This window comes from Manis pentadactyla, chromosome 14 (genome assembly GCF_030020395.1).
Source record: "Manis pentadactyla isolate mManPen7 chromosome 14, mManPen7.hap1, whole genome shotgun sequence".
NCBI classification, from domain to species: Eukaryota; Metazoa; Chordata; class Mammalia; order Pholidota; family Manidae; genus Manis; species Manis pentadactyla.
Window position 1 is genome coordinate 58,267,079 of NC_080032.1, and position 22,548 is coordinate 58,289,626.

Consider the following 22,548-nt stretch of genomic DNA (forward strand, 5'->3'; position numbering starts at 1 on the left):
ATGCACTCAAGCTGGGTGAGCACCCACAGGGCACAGGGCAGTGACTGGCCTCCCGGTCACCTTCTCCACTCCAAGAGCCACACTGCCTCCTGCCAGGAAACCAGCCTGGGGCTCACACTCGGTGCTGTCAGGCCAGCAGTTGTCGGGTGGGGGGGCATTGCTGCACTCAGCTACAGATGTGCTCTGCAGAAGGCCCCGCCCAAGGCCTCCCACCTGTCTCGTGGAGCTCTGACCTTTGGGGTGACACCCAGGAACACTCTAGCAGCTACCTGGGGAGGCACGGGGGCTGGAGGCTACTCTCCCAACACACACATTCCCTCCCAACCCAAAGAAACCAGGAAGTGCATAGGAAAATACGGTCTTTATTGGTCTTCTGAAACAACAAACCAGAAATATAATTTTGCCTTTAAAAATCTTCTGTCTCCAGATGAAGATACCACCATTAACAAGACCTGCTCCTCCCCATATTCCCTTTAGAAAATCCCTAGATCTGGTGTCAGTGAGCAAGCCAAAAGGCAGACTGCGCCGCCCCCTCCACCCGACCTTGGAGGTGTGGTTAGCAGCCTGATAGGCAGCCTGTGCTTGGACCCCCACTGCCAGAGACCCACCTTCTCAGAGGCATCCCTGCCCCTCACCCAGTGCTCTCCTCCACGGGGTCACGGGTGCTGAGCAAGCGGGCTGCCCTGTGCTTCCTCAGACCCTGGCGTTCAGTGTTGTGCTGACCTCTTCCTGGGCCACCACTGAGACCACGCAGAGCCAGAAACCAGGCCGTCTGTAAGCCTTGGGAAGACCAGTGTCCAGCAGAGGGAGACCTAGTTCTCACCCAAGATGAGACCATAACGAGGGGCAGACCCAGGATAAGGACCTGGGGACCACCAAACCCTGTGCAGCCCTCCTCCCCCACCACCTGCCACCGCCCTACACGCAGGAACCTCTGACCCTTGTGTAGGAACAGACAAGACCCCTGGCCCATGGTCTGGTTTGGCCCCCAGCCCAGATGCAGTTACAAATTCTGGGAAGCCAGACCGAGCAGCTAAAACTCTGGGAAGGGGCGCCCCACTAAGGAAGCCTCTGAGCTTCCTCTCTCTGCTCCTGGAGTCTGCTGGCAGGCAGTGAGCTTCAGCAGGGGCCACCTGCTTTCCCAAGATGCCCCCAGTCACAGAGCATGACCCCGTCCTTGCCCCAAGGTCACGGGCCCTGAGATGCTGAAGATGGAGGGGTGAGAGGTACAGAGCAACAGTTCTGGGCTGTGGGCTATGCGAGTGGAAGTGGGGTGTCCCTGTGGGGCCTGGCAGTGCTGCAGAAATGCCCAGTGTGACCGTAGCTCTGGAGCTTCCCGCTCCAGCTCCAAGGCCTCTGGGCCGGTGTCCCTGGGAAACCAGCAGAACAGGTGAGAGGGTTCCCATGGCACTGCGCGGTCCCCTCTGGGGTGAGAGAGGGTTCCCGAGGGGCTGTGCGGTCCCCTCTGGTGGCGCCACTCTGGCCCACTTTGAAGGACCGTGGAGGAATCCTGTGTTACTGCGCTGGGTTCCTCCCCGGGTTGACTTGAGAAGATTGTGGTGAGCCAGCCAAAGGGCCTCTGGTCTGCGGACAAGAGGCCCAGAGGAAGTGTGTCCTGCTCCCCGTGTCTTCAGGACCCGTCTCCATGTGACTGGGAGTGCGTGTGCACAGGGGTGAGAGATCTACTCAATCTTTGGGATTGCCCTGGTGATGCTCTGTTTGTCCAAGAGCCTCTTAGTGAATCCAGAAGCGGTGTGGCCTGTGGCCAATAGCAGATTTGGGGTATGATGGCATCAGCTGAGGGCATGGGTTGTGATTGCAGTGTTGTGTTCTACGTGCAGAGTCCAAGTGACAGGGTTCATGTGGCTGCTCATTAGTCCCAGCAGGTGAAATCTGGACCCAACTTTCACACAGAAGGGCGGTTAGGAATATCTTCCCGGCTTAGAAGAGAGTCACAGAAATGGACTCCCTGGCACTTGTATCACTTCCTTCCCACTCCCTAAATGCAGGTGAGGGGGGCTCGAGCAAGACATGGGGGAGTTGCCTGCTGTGACTGTCGCCAGGGCAGGGAGGGAGGCGGGGAGTGCTCAGTCCCGAAGCTTTTGCACGCACATCCTGCTGCCCTCTAACAGCAAGCTTAGGGAGATTCCCCAGGTGTTCCCACCAAAGACTTGCTGGCCGAGCAGCCTCAGCAGGGGCCTTTAGCACAGGGCGGCTTTCTCAGAGACTTGGAAGGCCACGGAGAGTCACTCAGCACAGTGCGGCTTGCTTGCTGGAGGGCTGTGGAGGAAAGTGCGAATGGGGAGTGTGACAGGGGTGGGGGCAGGCTGGCCCTCCCTGTGGCAGGGCCTGTGTCTCTCCCTGCCCTCCTACCTGGCCAGGTGGGGCTGGCTGTCATGCCACAGAAGAGATCTGCTTCTGCTCTTCATGCTCACCCTCCGGGTCCCCCATCAGGGGCTGGCGCTTCTTGAGTTCCCGGTGGTACTTGGCCATGAGGGAGGCGTAGATGCAGCCATAGGCAGCAGCCACCACCATCATGATGCAGACGATGCCGCAGACGACCCCGGCGATGACCACTGTGCCGATGGCCCGCCGCACGCTCACCGGCCGGTGCCTCTGCTTCTGGGGGCAGGCTGTGCTGGGCTCTGGCTCCAGCTCCGCCCCTGGCTTGGGCTTAGCCGGTTCCGGGCTGGCCTTGGTACAGGGTGGCCCAGGAATATCCAGCCCGGCAGAGCTGTTCTCGTCCTCCAGCTGGGAGCAGTAGTTGAACATCTCCATGGGGACCACGCGCATGTCCTTCCCCCTCAGCTCCTTGGGCAGGGTACAGGCAAGCTGGTCCAGGCGTCCCCCTGCATCCAGGCGAGAAACAGGGAGGAGCTGACTGGACACCCCGAACTTGGACTTCTCTGCCTGGGCTCAGATTTCCCACCACTGCCTCTGGATTGACTGAGTCACTCTCCCACAAACAAATAACATCACCGGCACAACAGCATCAATAAAAAAAAAAAAAATCACACACACACACAGAGTCACATGGAGACAGAGGTCATGAGGAGCAGGTCCCCAGGTCCCCATTCCAGGTCCAAGTGGCAGGCCCAGAAAGACTAGTTTCTATCCGCAACACAGTCAGTCCTAAAACCACATTTATACGAGAGGAAGGGAGGAGGGAAACCAGCATTACAGAGCCAAGTACCACAGAGAAGAGGTACACATATCACATCATTTGATTGTCGTGAAGCCGTGTAAAATGGATATTGTTGTCATTCCCATTTTACAGAAAAGCACATGACCATTTCAGTCAAGCCTGCTTTCTCCAGAGCCAAGCTGACCCTCTGGAGGGACTTGGGGAGGGCGGTCAGCACAGAGCAGGAGCCCACCCGGCCACAGACCCACTCCCGTCCTTGCCCCTGAATCTGCCTGCTCACCCCCTGTCTCTGAACAGCACTGTTCTCAACACGGTATCTCAACCATCCAGGGCTCTTCCCTCTCACAAAAAGGACAAAAGCCCAAAAGCCACCTCTGCAGCCACCGCTCTTCCCCACAAGACTTTATGGCTGTGACTGTGGCTGCCTAAGAGGGGATCAAAACGGTTAGGAGAGAATGTTTTCCTTTTTGCCTCTAACAGCAGCCCGGGAGCCCCATCAGTGCCCTATCAGAGCAGCTCTGGGAGCACAGGGACCCTGCAGACCCTAGGGGAGGGGGAGGGGCTGGAGAGGGGACGGGGGCCATGGGTGGGAAGTGGGGAATGAAGCAGGGAGAGAGAGGGTAGTTCAGAGCCGGCTGCCTGGACAGCCCCTGGGAAGTCACAGGTAGATTTGGTCCCTTTCAGCTTCCAGTGAAGTCTGGATGCAGACCACAGATCCCTGCCCAATGGTCTTGGCTCCTGCCGGTCCCTGCCAGTTCCCTCTCCCAGCCCAGTCACCTCCCCATACTAGAGATATCAAGGTTTTCCTGGGATGTTGATGAAAACATCCCAGGATTTTTTTTGAAGGAGTGCAAAGTTGAAAACAACTCTACTTTTGGAATTGTAAATTCCAAAAATATGCATTCCCATTCCATGCCCTTTTGTGCTGAGAACTAGTTCCTGATGACTGTATTTAAGGGCAAAAACATTCCCAAGGGAAACACATAAGTCTGGGGCTGAAGATACATGGCCTCCAGTTTCCCTGTGCCAGTGACCTGTGGCAAGTCTTACATCCAGTGAAATGTGTCTGGGGCCACCTTTATATAGGCGGGAGCTGGGTGTTGAAATGGGGCAACCTCACCATTCTGTACCAAAGACCTGAGGTTAAACCCTGGCTGTGTCATCTTGTACAAATTATTTAACTTATTTAAGTGCTTACAAGTCTTAGTTTTCCTGACTGTAAAATAGGAATGGCTGTCTCAATTAGCTGCTGTAAGGATTACAGTAAATAATGGACCTAAGGATCAAAGTAGGTAATGTAAAGTAGAAAAGATATTTGTAAACTGGAAGCTATACAAGTACTAATTTTATTATTTCGCCATTCACAGAAATGGGAGGAATTATCATATGACCAGCACTTTAGGGCACTTTACAGTTTGTGAAATGTTTTTAATTAACTAGCACTTGAGACTGGTGTGCAAAGAATTGAGATTGTGGCTGGATATGAAACAAAAGGAGTAAGACTTTGATGAAGAACATTAACATTCTGCCCACAGATTCATTCATTCAGCCAATTTTCATTGAGTTGGGCACCAGAGTGTGTCTTATTAGGTCCATTTAATATTATGAGTCCTACTAGCAAATGAACAAATAAAATGAGTTAAGTTTTATTGAGAACTTACTTTATACTGAGTACTTTCCAAGACACTTTACATGCATTACTGTTTAGTCCTCACAATGATTCTATGATACAGACATTATTATTAGCCCCATTTCACAGACCAGGGCCCTGTCACAGAGAGGTTAACCAACTTTCTCAAGATCACACAGCTAGTAAATGGCAGAGCCATGAGTCAAACCCAGATCTGGCACTTCTAACCACTATACTTACTTCTTTGCTCTCCTTTTCCATTTCATTTAGTCATTTCTCAGATTATTAGAGAATTTTCCCAGGTTAACAAAGGGAAGAAGGGAAAGAACTTAAAGCCAAAGCCATCTGGCTTCTCATGAAAAGCTTTGGTAACAAAACTTCTTAGGAGAGAAACTTGAGTTCATCAAAATGAAAATTTGGTTTTATCTGTGGATTTAAAGTATATTCCAGCCTCATGAAATGATGGCTACTTAAGAGATGGTTGTACTGTTTAGAAGAGCAAGGGTGCCTTTTGTTCCTCCTCCGACCATGCCAGGGAAGCCCAGAGGCGTACTGGGGGGAGCACAGAAAAATCATACTGTCTTTAGTTCCCTCCTGAAACCTACAAAAGTGACATCAAGTTACAGTGAGTCAGTCTGAAAGAAAAAGAAGGCTGGGTTCGGGGACAGGGTCACAGAGAGGAAAGGGGAGCCTCCTTAGGGCTTCTGCCCTATTAGTCAACCGGAGGTGAGACTGGGACTCTTCCAGCCCTGCTGGTGGAGGGGCAGGGCCGCCCCTTCTCCCGTCAGTGCCTGGCCTCCAGGAAATGTGCTGAGCAAGGGACGAGCCTCCCAGTTACTCACCCCCCAGCCGGGCCGGCTGTGCTCACCTCGGTAGGAGAACCACTCCATCCAGTGCTTGAAGTCACGCAGGTGACAGTCACACTCCCAGGGGTTGTCCCCAACCTGCAGCAGCTGCAGGCTCACCAGGGGTTCAAATGTCAGCCGGTCCAGGTTCTGCAGACGGTTGGAGCGAAGTGATAGGGAGCGCAGAGCTGGGAGCGCATCGAAGAGGCCCGGGGGCAGCTGGGCCAGGCCGTTGATGGACAGGTCCAGGTGGCGCAGCCGGGGCGAGTGCTGCAGCAGGTCCCTGTCCAGGGTCCTGATGCTGTTGTTCCGCAACTGCAGCTCCGTCAGGTTCACCAGGTCGCCGAAAATGGAGCCGGGCAACTGGTCCAGGAAGTTATTGGAGAGGTCTAGTCGCTGCAAGCTGGACAGATTGGCAAATGCCCAGCTTGGCAGGGCACTCAGCTTATTGTTCAAAAGCAGGAGGGTTCGCGTGGCCGCGGGCAAGTCGGGGGGCACCACGGTGAGGCCAAGGCCGCTGCAGTCCACCTCCAGGCTGCGGCTGTCACACTTACAGGAGAAAGGGCAGGTGGGCAGGGCCTCCACGGCCCACAGGGTGAGCCAGCAGGTGATCCCTGGCAAGGGGAGGCGGGAGTTGTGGGAGAGGCAGGTGGGGGAAAGTGACAGGCCATAGTTACCTCCTGCTGCTCTATTCCTGCCTTTTCTGTTCATATCATAATGGTTTCTTTGCTTTATCTCCTTTGGCCTAAGCTACCATCAATGCACTGACCATATAGAAAGATAATTAAGAAACCCAAAGCACCTCTGTATTAGCGGACATCACACAGTGTCGGCAAGGCTCCTGGCCTCAGAGCACTTCTGCAAAGAAATCATTTTAGTGGAATGTGATCCTTGAGAATGGCAGGCCTGAATCCAGGGGACAGGCAAACCTCATCCCCAAAGATGCCCAGCTCACAGGGCTTCCCTTGCTGATCTTCTTGTGGGCTTGGGCTCCGCTGAAGCCACAGATGTTACAAACTAGAGGATAAAAGGATGTCAAAGAAGCCCGCCCCGTGTTGCCCCAGGAGAAAGGTTTTCTTTCCAAAAGAAATGGCCACACTGGCCCTTCCTCCCCTCTATGCCCCCACCCCCAACCCGGTACTGCGCTAGGCTAAGACGGGAGGTCCGTGGAAATGGGGAGCACAGAAGGGTGCTCCTTCCTCCCTCCCACAACTTCCCAAGTGCTGTCAGTTCTGCATGAATCCCACATCCAAGATAGGGCCAGTGACAGGTGAGGCAGGGATCCTGCCCTCCCTAGGGCTCAACTCCAGAGGCCACTGTGGAAATGAAGAAGGCAAGATCCACAGTTTCACTTCCACATTGAAGAATACTTGGGTGTGAACCACTGCAAATCGTGGGGCCTGGACATTTTTCATATTTACTCTCATTCTAAAGCCATCCACGCCCTTAGCCCGGTTCCTGCTCCATTTCTGCAGGAAGGGCCCAACAGTCTTCCTTTCGTGGCCCCGTGTCTCCAGGCCGCCTCTGAGTAGCAAGCACACAGCCCAGCCTGGTGGGAGGGCAGGTTTGGAGGGTTTCAGGGGCCTCAGGGAATAATCACAGCAGAGCAGCTCAGTCCATTGTCCAACAGCCTGTTCTCAGTGACCACAAAACCCCACCCGCCTTACCTGTCCTCTCAGAGAAGCCTGCTCATTGCACCACTGGGCAGAAATGACTCAGAAAAGTTCGTCCTCAAGTCAGGCCCACGAAGCCCAGAGGAAGGGCCCCTGGGAGGAAAAGTCAGAGCCGGTCCCGGCCTGTTTGCCCCACCAGGGAGGAAGCAGCCACCCAGATCTGGGTGCTGGGATGGGGTGTCCCTGAGTCTGTGCCTGCTTGGTGTCTGGTTTTCTGGTGTTCCAAAGGGCAGAGCTAGAAGGAAGGGGATGGGACTGTTCCATTCCCCACTCCCCTCTCCTGGGGGATCTGTGACAGCTGAGAGACACACTGCGCGGCTGACACCCGAGCCTCTTTGCTCTCCAGGGGAAATGAGCTCAGGCATGGCCCTTGGAGACCCTCTGGCCATGGGCTGCGCACCCCCTGCCCTTCCGAGCCCATCTGTTGCCCAGCCAGCTGGCCCCACATTCCCACCTGCCCTGCCATTTGCAAATCAACATTCTTCAGACTTCACTTTCCCCAGGAAGAAATGCAGCCCACAGCTCCCCTCTTAAAAGTATCAACATAACTAGAAGCCACTATATGCCCCACCTCCAAAAGCTGGGGTGGCACAGAAGCCCCAGTGATAAGACACATAATTCTGCACTGTGAGTTGTTGAGTGGCTCTAGAACGGGGTTGATGGGAGTCCGAGCTGCCCGGGCCCAGTCACTCTCATGTGGAGTAACCCAGGCTGTGCTGTCGCAGGCAGCTGTGTCCCAGGGAGCGAGTCAGGTCGAGTGCCAGCCCTCACCCTTACCTCATGTGAAGAGAATGCTCAGGGAGTCTTTCACCCTGACCACCTCCAAAGTTTCCTGAAGGGAAACGGAGGCCACGGTCTCCTCACATGCAAGCAAGAGGGCTTGGGTCCCACCCCTTGGGTCCTCCAGCACCAGTCCCCAAGGGCCCGCCAGTTCCTGCGCTTCAGACGGGGAAGACGGAGGCGTAAGGGTCTCCAGGTTCACCCAGACAATGGTCGAGGAAGATGAGAGGAGCTGGCCAGGAAAGCAACAGGACTGGATGGCCAGGACTGCTGGGTGGGAGTGGACTCCACGGGGACAGGGACAGGCCTTCCAGGGAGACAGACCACCTGCATGGCCCCTGGCTCCTGACCTGAGCCCCAAGCTCTCAGCAGCCACTCTCTCTAGCTGCCACAGGCCAGTCCCGTGGGGAAGACTCTGGGGGCAGGTGACCTGTGGTTTCCTGGCTTTGGGCCCCTCGGGGGACCCCAGACCCTCCTGCAGCCAGGCGGCATCCCGCACACTGAGCTCGCCCGGCGGCCCCGCCACCATACTCACAGGAGATCTGCCCCCAGTGCAGGGCAAGCCTGTTCGTCTGCCGGGGGCCGCTGCCTGGGGCCAGCATGGTGAACGCAGCTCTCCCAGCCCTGCGCCTCCGGAGAGAGGAGCCCCTGGGCGTGCACTGTCAGTCCTGGGAGAGTGAGAGAGCAGAGGGAGGGCTCTGAGCAGGGGCGGGCCTGCCGGGCTGGTCCCCACCCCACCCCCCTGGGTTAGGGAGAGGGCATGGTATCTCTTTACACTGCTTGCCCTTCCCTCCCCTGTGCTCAGCTATGACCCCCTGGAGCAGGGATAGGGCAGCTGGTCGATGGAGAGGAGAAGGCAGGAGGGGGCGGAGAAGCCCGAAAGCTTCTGTGATGGGCAGGGGCGAGGAGGGCAGACTTGGGCAGACCCAGGGGCTCTCAGGCCTAGGCCACAGTGCTAAGCTCTGGCTGTGGGACTCGGGGACCACCAGCGAGCTGCCTCTCAGGGTCCCCCTCACTCCCCTGTCCCTAGGCCCCTGCCTCTTCTCCTGGTGTGTGGGTCTCAAATGTTTTGAGGACAACATGACCTCCTCTGTGTCTTGGCTTTCCCGTGTCACAGTGGGGAGGTTACAGGACATCTCTGCTTGGCCAGCAGAGTGAGCTCTGGCCCACGGCAGTCCTTACCATGGCCCCGAGGAGGCAGAGCCTGGTGCAAGGCCCAGGCACCAACCCACTGCTCGCCCTCCGCCTCCGCCTGCGAGACCAGTCGTACGCTCGCCTTCTGCCTGCCGCCCTGTAATAAGACACATCACTCAGGGTTCATGCAGCAGCCTCTGCGCACGTAGGGGACGGGGACATGGAGAGGTGAGGCCGGAGAACAGGAGGGCTGGAAGCAGGCTAGGGCTGCAGAGAGGTTTCTCTTCCATAGGAAACAAAAAAGGGAGACTCTCCATTTCCAGGGTCCTGACAGCTGGACTGCCCCAACCCCATGACTCATAGCTGGGGCTCAGGCCCCCCTCTGGTCCCCACTTCCTTGCAGGTGCAGCCATGGCCCTTAGCCAAGGCCAGAGCGTTCACTTCCCCAGCCCCATCAAGGGGTGGGAAGGGCTGTGTGGCTGCCACCAGGCGGGCAGGCCGGGGTGGGGAATGGGAAGATAGGAAGAGGTCCCTGCCGACCTGTCCCCCCACACTACCAAAAGGCACAGTCCCATCAGCCCATTGCTCCTGCTGGCTCCCCGAGGTCTGCCTTCCTTGGTTGCCAGATTTGCCCCTGGGTGCCTCCTGGGTGTCACCTGCCTTCCCCAGGCCACAGGCCTGTTAGTTCTGGGCACTGGAGAAGCAGCCACAGTGAAGCAGGCAGCCGAGGAGGCTGAAGGGGCTGCTGGGGGCTGGCATGCTCAGCTCTGACACTTGGCCTCTGGGAAAGTAGGGCTGCCCACGGGCATTCAGGGTGGCACTGCGGCTTGGCGTCTCCCATCACCTCGCCCCAGGCTGCGGCTGTTCCCCGGTCAGTGGTGGAGCCTGCTTCGCATGCAGCAGCCCCTGGACCTTCAGCGGGTCTCCCGGCAAGGGCAGCCTGCCTCCTGGAGGACCCAAAGCCCTGGCCTGTGGTGTGGAGTGCTCAGGGCAGCTCAGGGGCTCCTGGCTGCTGGTCCCAGACAGAGCTCTGGGTTTGAATTCCCATCCAGCCACTCCCTGGCTGTGCAACCTTCAACTAACTGCATACGCTCTCTGGGCCTCAGTTACGTTCCTTATCTCTAAAAGTGATGACTGTAATACTTTATGGGTGGGATTTCCATGGTGATCAATGTAATTAAGGGAGGAGAGTTAGCATTTATTATATTTGGTACACATTACTTAAGAAGATTATCCAGGATGGTGCGCCTAGCTTGACCTGGAGCCTGCGACCCCTGTGGGGGGCACCAGTTCCCTTGCTCGGTGCAGAGGTAGGGCAGCACATCTATGCAACATCTTACGTGCAGGCCCCACCACACTCACACACTAGTCATATCTCTGCTCCTGCGCCCACAGCTGCGCTGCCTGGCCACGCAGGCCCATGTGCTCACTGCAGGGCGTACTCCTGCATGCAGCCACTGGCCGCCATCCCAGGCAGCTGTGTCCATCCTGTGTGTCCCTAAGGCCCTGACCTCAGAGCAATCTCCTACTCCAGCAAGAGCCCTCATCTCCAGCGGCCGGCACCCACACAACATTGGGCAGGTCACTGCCGCCAGAGGCAAGGAGACGATGACTAACTTGCCTGAGTTCACATGGTAGGTCAGGGACAGGTCACAGGCTTCTGAACCTGGCTGCTCATCCACTCCCTGGTGACTGTTGCCCAACAGTGGCCCCTGTGGGGAGACATGTATGTGTGTGCACAGAGCAGGGGCACACACAGGCTCCCAGACATATGCTTGGAGCTCCCAACACAGCACATGGTGCAGCACATGGCGTGCACCCTGCTCGCCCTCTGGGAGGCCCTCCGGCACTCCTCGGATGCCGACACTCAGGCAGCAGAGTGAGATGCCTGGTGGTTCCGAAAGCCCCCATCAGGCAGATGTAGAAGACAACTCCAGCCTAGAAGTAAGGTCTGTCTAAAGAAAACCCCACAGGGCAGTTCCTAACCCAGGTCATTTTGTGTGTGTACCCCCATATGGGGCAGGAGACTCATCCGAGCTTCTGCTCCTGCCCTTTCCACCTTCTTGCAGGGAAACAGGGATAGGATCCCCCAACCAAGCCTAGCCCTTCCCATCTGAGCCACCTCACCTCTTTCAAGAAGGCTCTCTTTTTCCATCCAGTCCCCTCCCCAGCCTCACTTTCAACCCAGTATGAGCCCCGGGGTTGACCAGCAAGCACCAGTCAGTGGGGACAGTGGCCTTGAGTGCAGGGCCTGACGCCCCATCCCCAGCCTTCAGTGATGTCACCTGTGCAAACCAAGTCAGGCAGGTTGCCAGGATGCAGACCCACAGGCAGTGTCTTTCAAGGTGGCAGACCCTGGAGCCTGGTATCTCTAGAGAAATATGATGCAGACAAGGCCCCCAGGTCTGTGGGAGGAAGAGAACTGTGATCCCTGGGGAGCTGCCCCTGCCTCCATGGCAGCCACAGAAGTGACCCTGGAGGCGGTGACCCCGAGGGAGATATGGGACTACAGCCCGGCACTTCCCAGCCCTGTGGCCCTCTGCTCCCCAGCACAGCTCCAACCAAGGGACCCCTCTCGGCCCCCGCAAGTATCCAGCCTCCTTAGTTAAAGGGTGACCTACATCAGAAGCTCAGAGAGCAACTGCTGCAGCAGGTGCTGGCCGGCTGCTGGAATGAACTGATGCCACCTGGGAGGGAAGCCCCCAGCCCAGGGTGGAGAATGGGGGACAGAGAAAGAGTTGAGGGTGTCCTGTCCCCGAGTCCCACCACCCGTGGGTTCTGGACACTGGACCTGCCCCACTTGTCGTGCGGCTTTCTGTCACGGTCCCAGAGACAGAGGCCCCTGAGAGAAGGGGTGGCACCCCTCAGGGGCTCTGCCGAGAGGCCGGGATGGGAGGGTGGGGCTGGGGAGCCCAGAGCAGGGCAGGGGACCCCCCCCGAGAACCGGAAGCATGGACTATGGGCACTGTCCCTCTGCTACCTCCCCACTTGGAGGGCAGCATGGGCCTTACCCAGGAACTGCTCAGAAATGCAGAATCCCGGGACCCCAGGCCAATCAATCAGAATCTGCTCTTTAATAAGATCCCAGACAATTTACATAGTCAAGTTTGAGAAGCAGAGCTGGATCATTTCTCTCCTAGTGCCTCCCAGGGGGCCATGTTGGTCGGGCTGTGGAAGCCTGGCATCAGCCAGGGAATGGCTGTGACCTGGGCAGAGGGGGTTCCTGAGATTAACACCTCAACCAAGATGCCTCTGTGGGGGAGAAGCGGTCGCCATAGCCCCAGACACCGGTACGGAGAGTTCTTAGTCCTCATATTCACTCTCTGAGGCCAGCATTATTATCAACACCCTTTGCGGATGGAAGAAACTGAGGCCCAGGATTAAGGAACTTGCCCCAGGTCAGGCCATGGAATCCAGGCCCAGGGGGTCTGGTGACAAAGCTACCAACTCGGCTGCCCTAGCAGGTTTCTAGGTCCATTCTGTTCATGATTGCCTATACGCAGAGGGTCCTGGTGTAGGAGGCAGAAAAAAGAGATGCAGCCTTTCATTTGCACAGTACTTCACAGTCTACCGGGCATTTCCTCGGCCACTGTTTCCCTGGCTCCTTGTGATGAGGAGGCGTGCTCTGCACAAGGCTGCACAGAGATGCGAACCAGATCTTTCACCCAGCCACCCTTTTCCAGGAATTCCACAGATGCAGTGGGATAAGCCTCAGGAGGCCAAGATCTTATGAAGGGAGTGGAGGGGGCTTCCTAGAAACCCTCTGCTGGAGGGTAGGGTGCCGAGGTGAGGAGGGTAGGCTGGGAGCTCCGGGAAGCAGGGGACAGGAGGCAGTGATGGAGCAGGAGGCAGCAGTAAGAGCAGAGGGCTCCACGTGCTCCTGCTGAGCTGAGTGGGTGCAGCAGCCCCTGGAGCCTGGGGTGGGTTAGGATGCTACAGAGTTGGCCTCTCTGTGCCTCTGCCCTGGCATTTCTCCCACAGATGGAGATGAACTGGAGTTGCCTCAGACTCCAGCTAGAAACCGCCAACATCCCGGCCAACAAGCCCAGCCGGTGTCCATCCCTTCCTCTGGTGCTTCTGTCGTGACCCAGTCGAGTGTCCAAGCTGCACAGCCAGTTAACACCCATGGTACTGGACCTGGGCATTCCTGACTCCTGGGACATTGGGCCCTCCCTGCCAGGTGCCCTTCCCTGGTTTCTTCCTTTGGTAAATGGTTCCTGACCGAGTCCAGGCCTCTGCACCCCCTCCGCAGCAAAGACTCAGAGAACTTAGAGGTAAAAGGGATCTGCAGTCTCCTCTGCACCCGCTCGTTCTGCAGAGAAGGGAAGGTCCCAGTGAGAGCAGGGCCACGATTGTGGCTACCTCTTGGGGCTGCAAGGACAGTGTCCTCCCCACACCAGGAGGGCAGAGAGAGGGGCCTGGTCAGCAGGGTGGCCCGAGCGGAGCCCTGCGGGGTGGGGACATGCATGCCCCATGCTCACCCCCAGCCTCCTGCGCCCTGGTCTCCTTGTCATATGCTCCCAGTCCCAAGCAGACCAAGCAGAATGGAAAAGGCCCCTGAGCTACTCCTCCCCGGGCCACCCTCGGGTACAAGTGAGCCAGGTGCTGCCTGGGCTGGGGCCAGAGTGGGAGCAAAGGGGCCTGACCTAAGGAGAAGGGGGCCCCAGGCCAGAGACGTGGCCACCTCTGCTCAGTTCCCTCCTGCCCCCACCGGGATCCCCAGGCTGCCCTGCACAGCCCCTCAGCTTTGGGGCCCGGGAAGTGGGAGCAGGTTTGGGAGCGGGTTTGCTCACCCAGCCCAGACGCAGCTCCCAGCCAAAGCCCGAAGAAACCAGATCGGTTGCTTAAGAAACTTCCCTCCTCCTCCTGCCGCCCCCGGCTGGCTTTCCTGGTCTCCCTCTCCTGGCAGTGCCCCGGGGGAGGGGAGGAGCTGGAAGCTGCTGCGGGTCTCCCTCCCGCTGGCCTGCCTGCCATCCCCACGTGCCTTGCTCCTGCCTCCCCCTGCCAGGGTAGTTATTATCTAAGCCACCCCAGTCACACTGAGGCCATGTCCAGCGGTCCCAAGTGCCCGGGGCCAACGCCTCACCACCCCAGACGCTCCCACAACTCTGCTCAGGGAAAAGACAAACCAGCCTCGGGGGCTGAGCTGGGAGGTTGGGGCTCCTGGTGGGATGGCCCTCTCTCTGCTTTGTCAGAATGGGCCTCTGGGATGCAGGGAGCAGCTGTCTGCCCCTGCTCAGGGTGTCTGTGCCCACTGGGTCTGGAAGCAAGGTAGGCATGCCTGGCTGCATACCAGCTGCCCCCCAGGTCCACAGCCCCCACCAAGGCACAAGGCTTCCTGACCCATTTGGAGATGGTGGGCCCCTTGTGTAGCTTGGGGACACCCTGAGCCAGTTCTCACAAGCCCGGCTCTGCCCCTTGGTCTGTGAGCAGGGGGGTGGGGGAGTGGGACCCTTGGGCTTGCTGAGCAAGAGAGGCAGCCTCTTCTCCCCCATCCACTCCCAGCCACGCCCCCACCAGGGAGGCTCCCCCCACAGCTGTGTGGACCTGTGTCCCCCCGAGGAAGGCTCCTCTGCACCCTTGTCCAAGGACAGCTGCTTGGAGGCCAGCAGCCCCATGCTAAGGGTGCCCTGGAAAGAGGCTGGGACCCCAGGGTTCATTCCCAGCCTCAGAGAGCGCAGTCCTCCAGCCTGCCACCTCCACCCCAAGCGGGTCCGTATACCAGCCCCGGTGCCCCCCTTTCCCACGGCACCCAGGCTTCCCAGGCCGGCTGTGCTGAGGGCATGCAGGCGGCACAGGGCTCTTGACTGCTCTCCCCTTGCTGCAGTAACTGGTTTCTATGCCACTGGGCTTGTCATCTGGCACTGGCACTGGCCTCCTCCCCCAGCTCCTTCCTCTACCCCCAACGTGTCCCTGGTGCTTTGAGGTCAGACTTCCTGTGTCCTATATCTTTGGGCTGCCCGATGCCTGGTCCTGAGCACTTCTCCAGCCAATCACTGCCCCCAGGCAGGAGGCAACAGCAGCTGTGCGAGCAGGGCAGAGAGCCAGCAGAGACGGGCCCATCCGCATGCCTAGCCATCCTGCCCTGCCAGCCCGTCCCTCCCTCCCGCGCAGGGCACTCACCTGACTTCCCCCGGCCAGGTCCCTAAAGTCAAGTCGCTGGAAGCATTCAGCGAACCCCTCCTGGGATTCCTAGAGAAATCCAGCCAGCTTTGCCAGGCAGAGCACAGTGGGCGCTGGGTACCCTATCTGCCAGGAGCAGGTGGCACGCAGCACGCAGCTAGTGCAGAAGCAGCGCCTGCCGCGGCAAGGCACAGGGCTGTGGGTCAATGACAAACTGAGAAGGAAAGAGGGAGGGATGGAGGCAGACAGGAGAGGGGAGGAAAGGGGAGAGGAGGCGCTTGTGCGCGCGAGCAGCGCCGAGCCACGGAGTGACAGCTGGGGTACATCTGTGATGACAGCGACAGCAGCGCACACAGGGGACGGCCGCACACAGGCGCGCACACACCAGGGCGCTCGCGGCCGCCGGGAGGGCAGCCCACAGCCCTGAAATGTGAGCATCTCAGTGGAAGAGGCGCCCCTGGATTAGTCACTCCCAACCCCGGAGGGGGAGGCGGTGCCTCACGGCGCTCCCCCACCTTCCCTCCGCTCCGCAGGCTCCCCTCCCCCACCCCTCACCCCCACCCTCCGCTCTTCAGGGAAGGAGGGGCAGGACCAGGGCAGGGAGGCCCCCGGGAAGCTGGCTCTGTGCCTGTTCAGAGGCAGGCGGGCACTGCCTCCCACCCTGCCTGTAGACAAGGAAATGCCGAACCTTCTCCTGGTCAAAGGGAGATTCATTCCAGAGGGTGAGTGGGGTGCCTGGAGGCTGTCTGCCTGGCAGTCCTCCAGAAAGGGGCCCTAAGCCACATAGAGTTTGTGTTGTATGGCCATGCAGAGGTCACTGAGCCTCACTGACCCCCAGAAGGGCCAGTTAGGGTAGCAAAAAGCCAGGGGGTGTGGGAGGTGGAGGGGTGCGGCATGCAGGCTGGGAGCCTCGGCCTGTTGGAGCTGGTTGGCAGGCTGCCTGGAGTGCCCCAGGTGAGCCCTGGAGGAAGAGGGGTGGGGACCACATGCAGCCCCCCACCAGGCTTAGCTTCTCCGGGCTCCTCCTCGCTGTTATCTGGATGGGGGAGGCATGCAAAGGGAAAAGAGGCATTCAAGAACCCCGAGGCCTCTTTTACTAACCAATCCAAACAAAGAAGCTGGAGAAACTGATATTCCAAGAGATGGCAAGTTTCTGACCCAGAGGCACAGGCAGCCAGGGACTAAAGCCAGAGAAGACACCCCAGCCTGAAGCACCAACCCCTAATGACCCTTCTTTGCAGCCTTAAAACCTGCCAGCCAGTCAGATGCTTGGCATGTTGGCCTAAGTCAGGGGTATCCTAGTGCCCCTCTTCCGTTTCACCTGCTTTCCTGGGTGGTTCACCGTCAAGCCTGGTCATGCAGGTTGAAAAACCCCCTTGACTCAGGACGCCCCTGCCAGGATGCTCCTGCACCCTCCTTTCTGTCTCTCTGCTGGGCGACACAGCAGCCGGGACTGGGCTGCTGTCCCAGGAGAGAGCATCTTTTACCTCCTGGGATTTCTCTGCCTCCCACCTCACAGATGTCACATGCACCCCACCCTGCAAGCTCACTGCTCCCACCTACCCCTAAACACACATCCCGCTTCCCCAGCTTCAGGAAAGCATGTCCTTCCCAAAGGCTGAAACAGTCTCCAACCAGACCCCGCCTGGGTAACCTTCTGCCCCTCCTTAAAAACTCAACGGGAAAATCACCTCCTTTATGCAGTTTCCCAGGCTAGTCACAGAGTTGACTGTCTCCTTCTCTGATGCCCGGCCTCTCTTTGGCCTGACCCCAGGACAGGACAGCAGCCTTCTTGCTGGGGGGCCCTCTCCTTTCCAAAGCTGTGGGCTCTTCCAGAAGCGCCTGCCTCGCTGCGCCCAAGGCCCTGTCTGCTCAGTGAGGATGGAGGGAGGAGCCCAAGCCTAGGCACCAGGGGACCCAGAGGCTAGGCCCTGCTGCTCACTAGTTATTAGCTAATTAGCTCAGCAGCCCTGGGTCTCCGTTTCCTGCCCTGTAGAACGAGGAGGGAGAAGGCTGGCCATCTCTCCTGCTCTGTCCCTGGCACCACATGACCAAGCTCTCCCACTCCCTGGGCACCCACCACACCCCAGCCCTCAGTATTAAGTAAAGATGGGCCCCTCCGAGCCCAGGGTTCTCAGTCCTGTTAAAAATGCAGTCTTGGGCTAGGCGGTTGTGGCTGAGGAGGAGGAAGGACAGTGGATGGGAGAGCCATGGTAGGTGGTGGTGTTTCTGCCTCCTGAGGAGCACAGCCTCCCACAGGCCTCATTTTCCGTGTGTGTGTGCATGTGTGCACACGTGTGTGCATGTGCGCATGTGTGCATCCACATGCGTGTGTATGTTGTGCATGTGTGCCTATGTGCCTTGTGTGCGTGCGTGCAAATGCACGCACACATTTGCACAGCAGTTTTGTTTTGCTGTCTCTGATGACAAAGTAGCAGCGAGGTGACAGCCAGGAGGCAGAGCAAAGAGATGCATCTTGATAAGCCTTCCGCCGCCTGTGGCCTTATTGAGGCTGTTTGTGAGGCTGTCTGGCAGCCCAGGCCTTAAGAAAAGCCACTTTGGAGGAAGGCAGGGACACGGGAGAGGCAGGAGAGAGTCCTCAGGAGGGACGGAGGGATAGGCTGCACTGGACAAGAGGAGGGGGTCGGATTTCTCCTCCATCCGACTGGGACAGGTCCCCCTGGGCACCAGGTCAGGGTCTGGAACAAGGACCCACCAAGCACAGGCATGAGGTGGGGGGCTCTTCATGGCCCACTGGGGTAAGCAGCCAAAAAGACCAAGTGCCTCCCATCCCCTTGGTCTCTTTGCTTGGCCTTCTCTTCCCATGAGCTCTGAGCTGTCTGCAAACAAGGCAGCAGGAGGTATTGTCTCCCACACACAGCAGGCTTGTGGGAGGTGCTGGGAGGAGAGGGGCCAGCCTGGTGCCCCCCAGAGATGCTCAGTGAGGCTCCGGTCACAGCCAACCACCTGTGCGGAATAGGTATCCAAGGGCTACCCGAGTGGGCTCCCAGGAGAGCAGACCAGGCTCTCTAAGCGTCTGGTGTGGAAGAGCATGATTTGGGTTGTGAGGCAGGAGTTGAACAGAAGGGTTTGAAATGATTAAAGCCAAAGGATGCAAGCCAATGGGTGTGACAGAGCACGCAGGGTTTGCTGTTGAAGAGGCTCCTGTGCTCTCACCCCCTTCCCCCATCCCGTCCAAGCCTGATTCCAGCCTCTTACCATTCTTACCATTGATGCCAGGATTCTTGTTTGCAGAGTCGAAGAATGAACTTAGCAAACAGTCAAGGTAGGAGAGCCGGGGAGACTTTTATTGAGATACAGTGAGAGGACAGACAGAGCTCCTGGCTCACACCAGGAGGGGACAAGACAGCCCACAGTGGTGCATTGTCTAGGGGTTTTATAGGCAGTTGAGGATATTTGGGAACATGAAAAAAGCTTAGGGGTATGGACTTGTTAAGTGGTCCCTGAATATTTAGAATTAACTTAACATAAGGAATTTCCTGCCTTGATTTCTCTCTGGAATACCGTTGTTTTGGTCCAGGAGCATGTCAAAAGGCTGTCTGCCCAGACCCCAAGGTGGGCTTAGGTATTGTCTGTTTGCTAAAGAGTAAGTTAAGAATCTTACTTCTTAAACTTCCTGGGTGTTAAAATGCAATCTTGTCTTTAAGGTGGAATCCTTCCTGCCTTTTACTATGTTGTTTACAGCTGGGTCTGCAGGCTAAATTAGTTGCCCAGTTTGCAAAATCACCTCATCAGATCTGAAGGAGGAAGGACAGCACATAGGCCTGGGCCTTTAGCATGCTAAGGTGAATCTTACACATGATTACAAATGATTAGCATAATAAAAATATGTGCTTCTCTTCTTTATCTGGGGAATATTAACTAATCTCACTGAAGAATGACTCCAGAGCTCAATGTTTAACACAGAGTTTCAGTAGGGGATTTCCTTGCATGTAGTTACATTGCTCTGACTGCAAATATCCTGCCCTGCTTTTTCTGGAGGCCCTCACCCTACTCTGTCTCAGCCCACGGTCCCTGTCTCACCACAAGGAAGTGCTCTTTGGGTCTCTCATCAAAGTTCCCCCTTTCTTAGTGGTTCCTTCCTGGGTCTCTGGGTGAACCAGAGCTAATCCCTTGGGCTCTCAAGTCCTGTGTCTGTACAAAGGCAGGGCTCCACATAGGAGGGGGAGGTCAGCCAGGGTGGACCCTGCAAGTAAGGGACAGTCAGAGAGACCTTGTACAGTGTGCTCCCCAGTCAAGTGGCTGACTCCGTGGAATCCACAACTATTGATTTATTTAGTTCAAGACATAGTTATTGAGCCCCACTATGTGCTAGGTGCTACTTGAGGTGCTGGGGATCAGAACTCAACCCCTTGCCTGGATTAGCCCCCATTCTAAAGGGGCAAGACAGAAAATAAATCAGAGTAAAGTAATATATCATATTGCTCAGAAAACAGAAACAGTGATGAGATGGAGACGGCGTGGTGAAGGGAGGGCTGCTCTATCCGGGGAGTCAGGGAATACCTCCCTAGGAGGTGCTGTTTGGCTGAGATTTGATGGTGAGAAGGAGCCAGCCTTGTAAAGTCCTGGATGAATATTCCAGGAGAAGGGGACACCTGATGCAAATGCCCTGGGGTGGGAATGAGCTGAGCATGTTTGAGGGAGAAAGTGATTCAGGCTGAAAGCAGAGAGATCAGCAGGGCCAGCTCTTGTGGCGTCTCGTGGGCCATATGACCAACGATTTGGATTTTGTTCTAAGGGCAGAGGGAAGGCACTGGGAGGTTTTAAACAGGAAGGTGATGTGATTCGATTTTCAGAAAGATCACCCTTGTGGCTTTGTGGAGAATGGCCCCTAGGGCATCAGGGAGATGAATGAGGGGGTCTGTCGCATTATAATCCAGGTGAGGGAGAGGTTGGTTTGGTCCAGGGTGGTAGCAGTGGAGGTGCAGAGAAGTGGACAGACCTACGAGGCTGTGGAATAAGGCCTGCAGAACTTGGAGGGGATGAGGGCAAATGATAACAGTTAAGTAGAAAATATGCCCCAAATGGGGAAGTCTCAAGGAGGATCAGGTTTAGGGAGGAAAAGCCGGAGTTAGGTTTTGAACATGTGAAGTTTGAAATTCCTACTGGTGACTAGAATGGAGATGTCAGTAGGCAGTTGGAATGTCCTAAGTTCCGCAAAGGACACCAGATGCACAGGACCCAGACCTGGGGGAGCTTAGAGTCCATCACCTCAGAAAGTTCAGCTAGTGATACTAGCCAGGGGAACCTGCTGTGTGCCCCACTCCTCGCATTTCTACCCAAGAGCCACAAAAACCTGTTTCATTAGGGAAGAATTAACCCCACCATCTCAAGACACCCTGTGTAGAATCACGGAATTTCTTTCAGCCCAAAAATTCTGAAACCCAACAATGTGCAATCGAGTAGAGAGGCAGCGTCCCACTTTAGAAACAGGCTGAGAACTCTGACCACAGGGGCCAAGGGGACCAGGGTAAACAGCTCTCCTGAATCCCTAAGGTGTGATCACTCTGAGCACTGGTGAGACTCCCCTCTGACCACTTAGGAGGTTCCTCCTCTTTCATCTTTCAGCCTTTTTCTACAGGTGAAAGAGATCTGTCTAAAACAAATAGTAAGGGTGGTCTTAAAAGGAAGAATAAGAGAGAAGGACTTGGGGCCACCTGCAACCTCACAGAGCAATGTGGGAGGGAGGAGGGGACATGGCCCCCAGTGTTGTACTCACCCCCCTGCACACCCCACACGTCTGATCACATGCTGTGTCTGTGTCCCGTCTTTCTCCTGGAACAAGAAGTGGGCCTACCTGTCCACCTGTCCCCTTCTGGCCTGCCCCTTTCAGACACCTGGACCTTGAAGCCACAGAGAAGCCCCCAAAGAACTCAAATGCTCCCATATCAGGGGACCTATCCAGAAAAGCTAGCTGCAGCCACAGACCTGCCATGTTGCTCCAGGGGAGGGGAGGGGCCTCTCAGGGTGCTGGTTTCTTCATCTGTAACTCAGATGAGCTCTAGAATTGCATTGTCCAGTATAGTGGCCCCCAGCCACATGTAGCTATTGCAATTTAAATTAATTAAAATGAAATTTAAAATTTAATTCAGGTCCTCAGTCATACTAGTCACCTTTCAAGGGCTCAGTAGCCACATGTGACTAGTGGCTACTGTACAGGACAGCGTGGGTCCAGAACAGCTCCATCACCTCAGAAAGTTCAGCTAGTGATGCTTTACAACAGTGATTCCCAAATACGGTCCTGGACCAGTAGCCTCAGCATCACCTAGGAGCACTTCAGCAATGCAGGTTCTCTGCCCCCAGCCCGATCTACTGAATGGTTTTAACAAACTTCCAGATGATTCTGACACATGCTGAAGTTTGAGAACCAAGGCTCTTGGCTAAAATAATATTCTTGCACATTATGTTATTGCAGCCTCAACAATCTTACACTCATTCTGCCTTTCCAAGATAAGTACAATTGCGACCCACTTTACAACTAAGGAAACAAAAGCAAAGATCACAACCCTGACAAACCCAGGAGCTAGAACTTGCCCCTTGACCTTACCCTGGTCTCATTTATTTTTTACCATCAAATTTCTCTAAGATCATTCCATACTGAATAAAACAAAGGATACCATTCTGAACCTCTATGCCATACTGGAACCCCAGTCCATCCTGGGAGAGCCGGCTGAGTCTCAGAAAATGAGAACGATCATGACAGAAAGTCTCTCTGGCGGCTGGTCACTGGGGCGGCTAGAAAGCCTCCTGACCTGACACATGGGGCAGGACCCCGATGCAGTCCCATTCTGCAGATGAGGGACTGGAGGCCCCTGGTGGGAGTGCGCCTCTGCCTCTCAACTCCTTCCTGGCTGCCCGGACTCAAGGCAGGCAGGGAGCCGGCAGGCGCAGAGCCTTTAGAGGCTGACCCAGGTGAGTCCTGGATCTGTGCTTAGGGGCCAGGTGATCTCTGTAAGTGTCCGTTTCCTCATCTCTGAAGTCCAAATAATAATAGAACTGGTCTGCTGTGTGTACGAAATAAGCTCTCAGATGTCCAGTTGCCTGGCACTCAGTGCATTTTCGATATCATTATACCAGACAGTAGGAAGTCAGCCTAGTTTTTTAAATTCTTTTTCTTTTCAATATATACTGCCTTTTCTTTATTCCTTGGCCTCAGCTGTCTCTCAGCATGTGAGCCTCAGCTTGCATTCTCCAAAC

At 56.4% G+C, this 22,548-nt stretch overlaps 2 protein-coding genes across 2 annotated transcripts in view; one reads left to right on the top strand and one right to left on the bottom strand.

The window, feature by feature from the left end:
• Positions 1-778, top strand: part of LOC118923168 (voltage-dependent calcium channel subunit alpha-2/delta-4) — an 86,479-nt gene extending 85,701 nt beyond the window's left edge. Inside the window, exon 28 of the mRNA XM_057491271.1 lies at positions 640-778. Coding sequence (XP_057347254.1) covers positions 640-778 — 139 coding nt within the window. The remainder of the gene's footprint in view (positions 1-639) is intronic.
• LRTM2 (leucine rich repeats and transmembrane domains 2) lies at positions 347-15,775 on the bottom strand. Its single transcript, XM_036907266.2, has 6 exons — positions 15,331-15,775; positions 9,256-9,364; positions 8,609-8,741; positions 5,644-6,234; positions 2,374-2,849; positions 347-2,280 (listed from the first exon to the last, which is right to left on the bottom strand). The coding sequence occupies exons 3-5, from the start codon at positions 8,673-8,675 to the stop codon at positions 2,395-2,397; spliced, it is 1,113 nt and encodes a 370-aa protein (XP_036763161.2). The 5' UTR covers positions 8,676-8,741; positions 9,256-9,364; positions 15,331-15,775; the 3' UTR covers positions 347-2,280; positions 2,374-2,394.
• Positions 15,776-22,548: the final 6,773 nt, after the last annotated feature.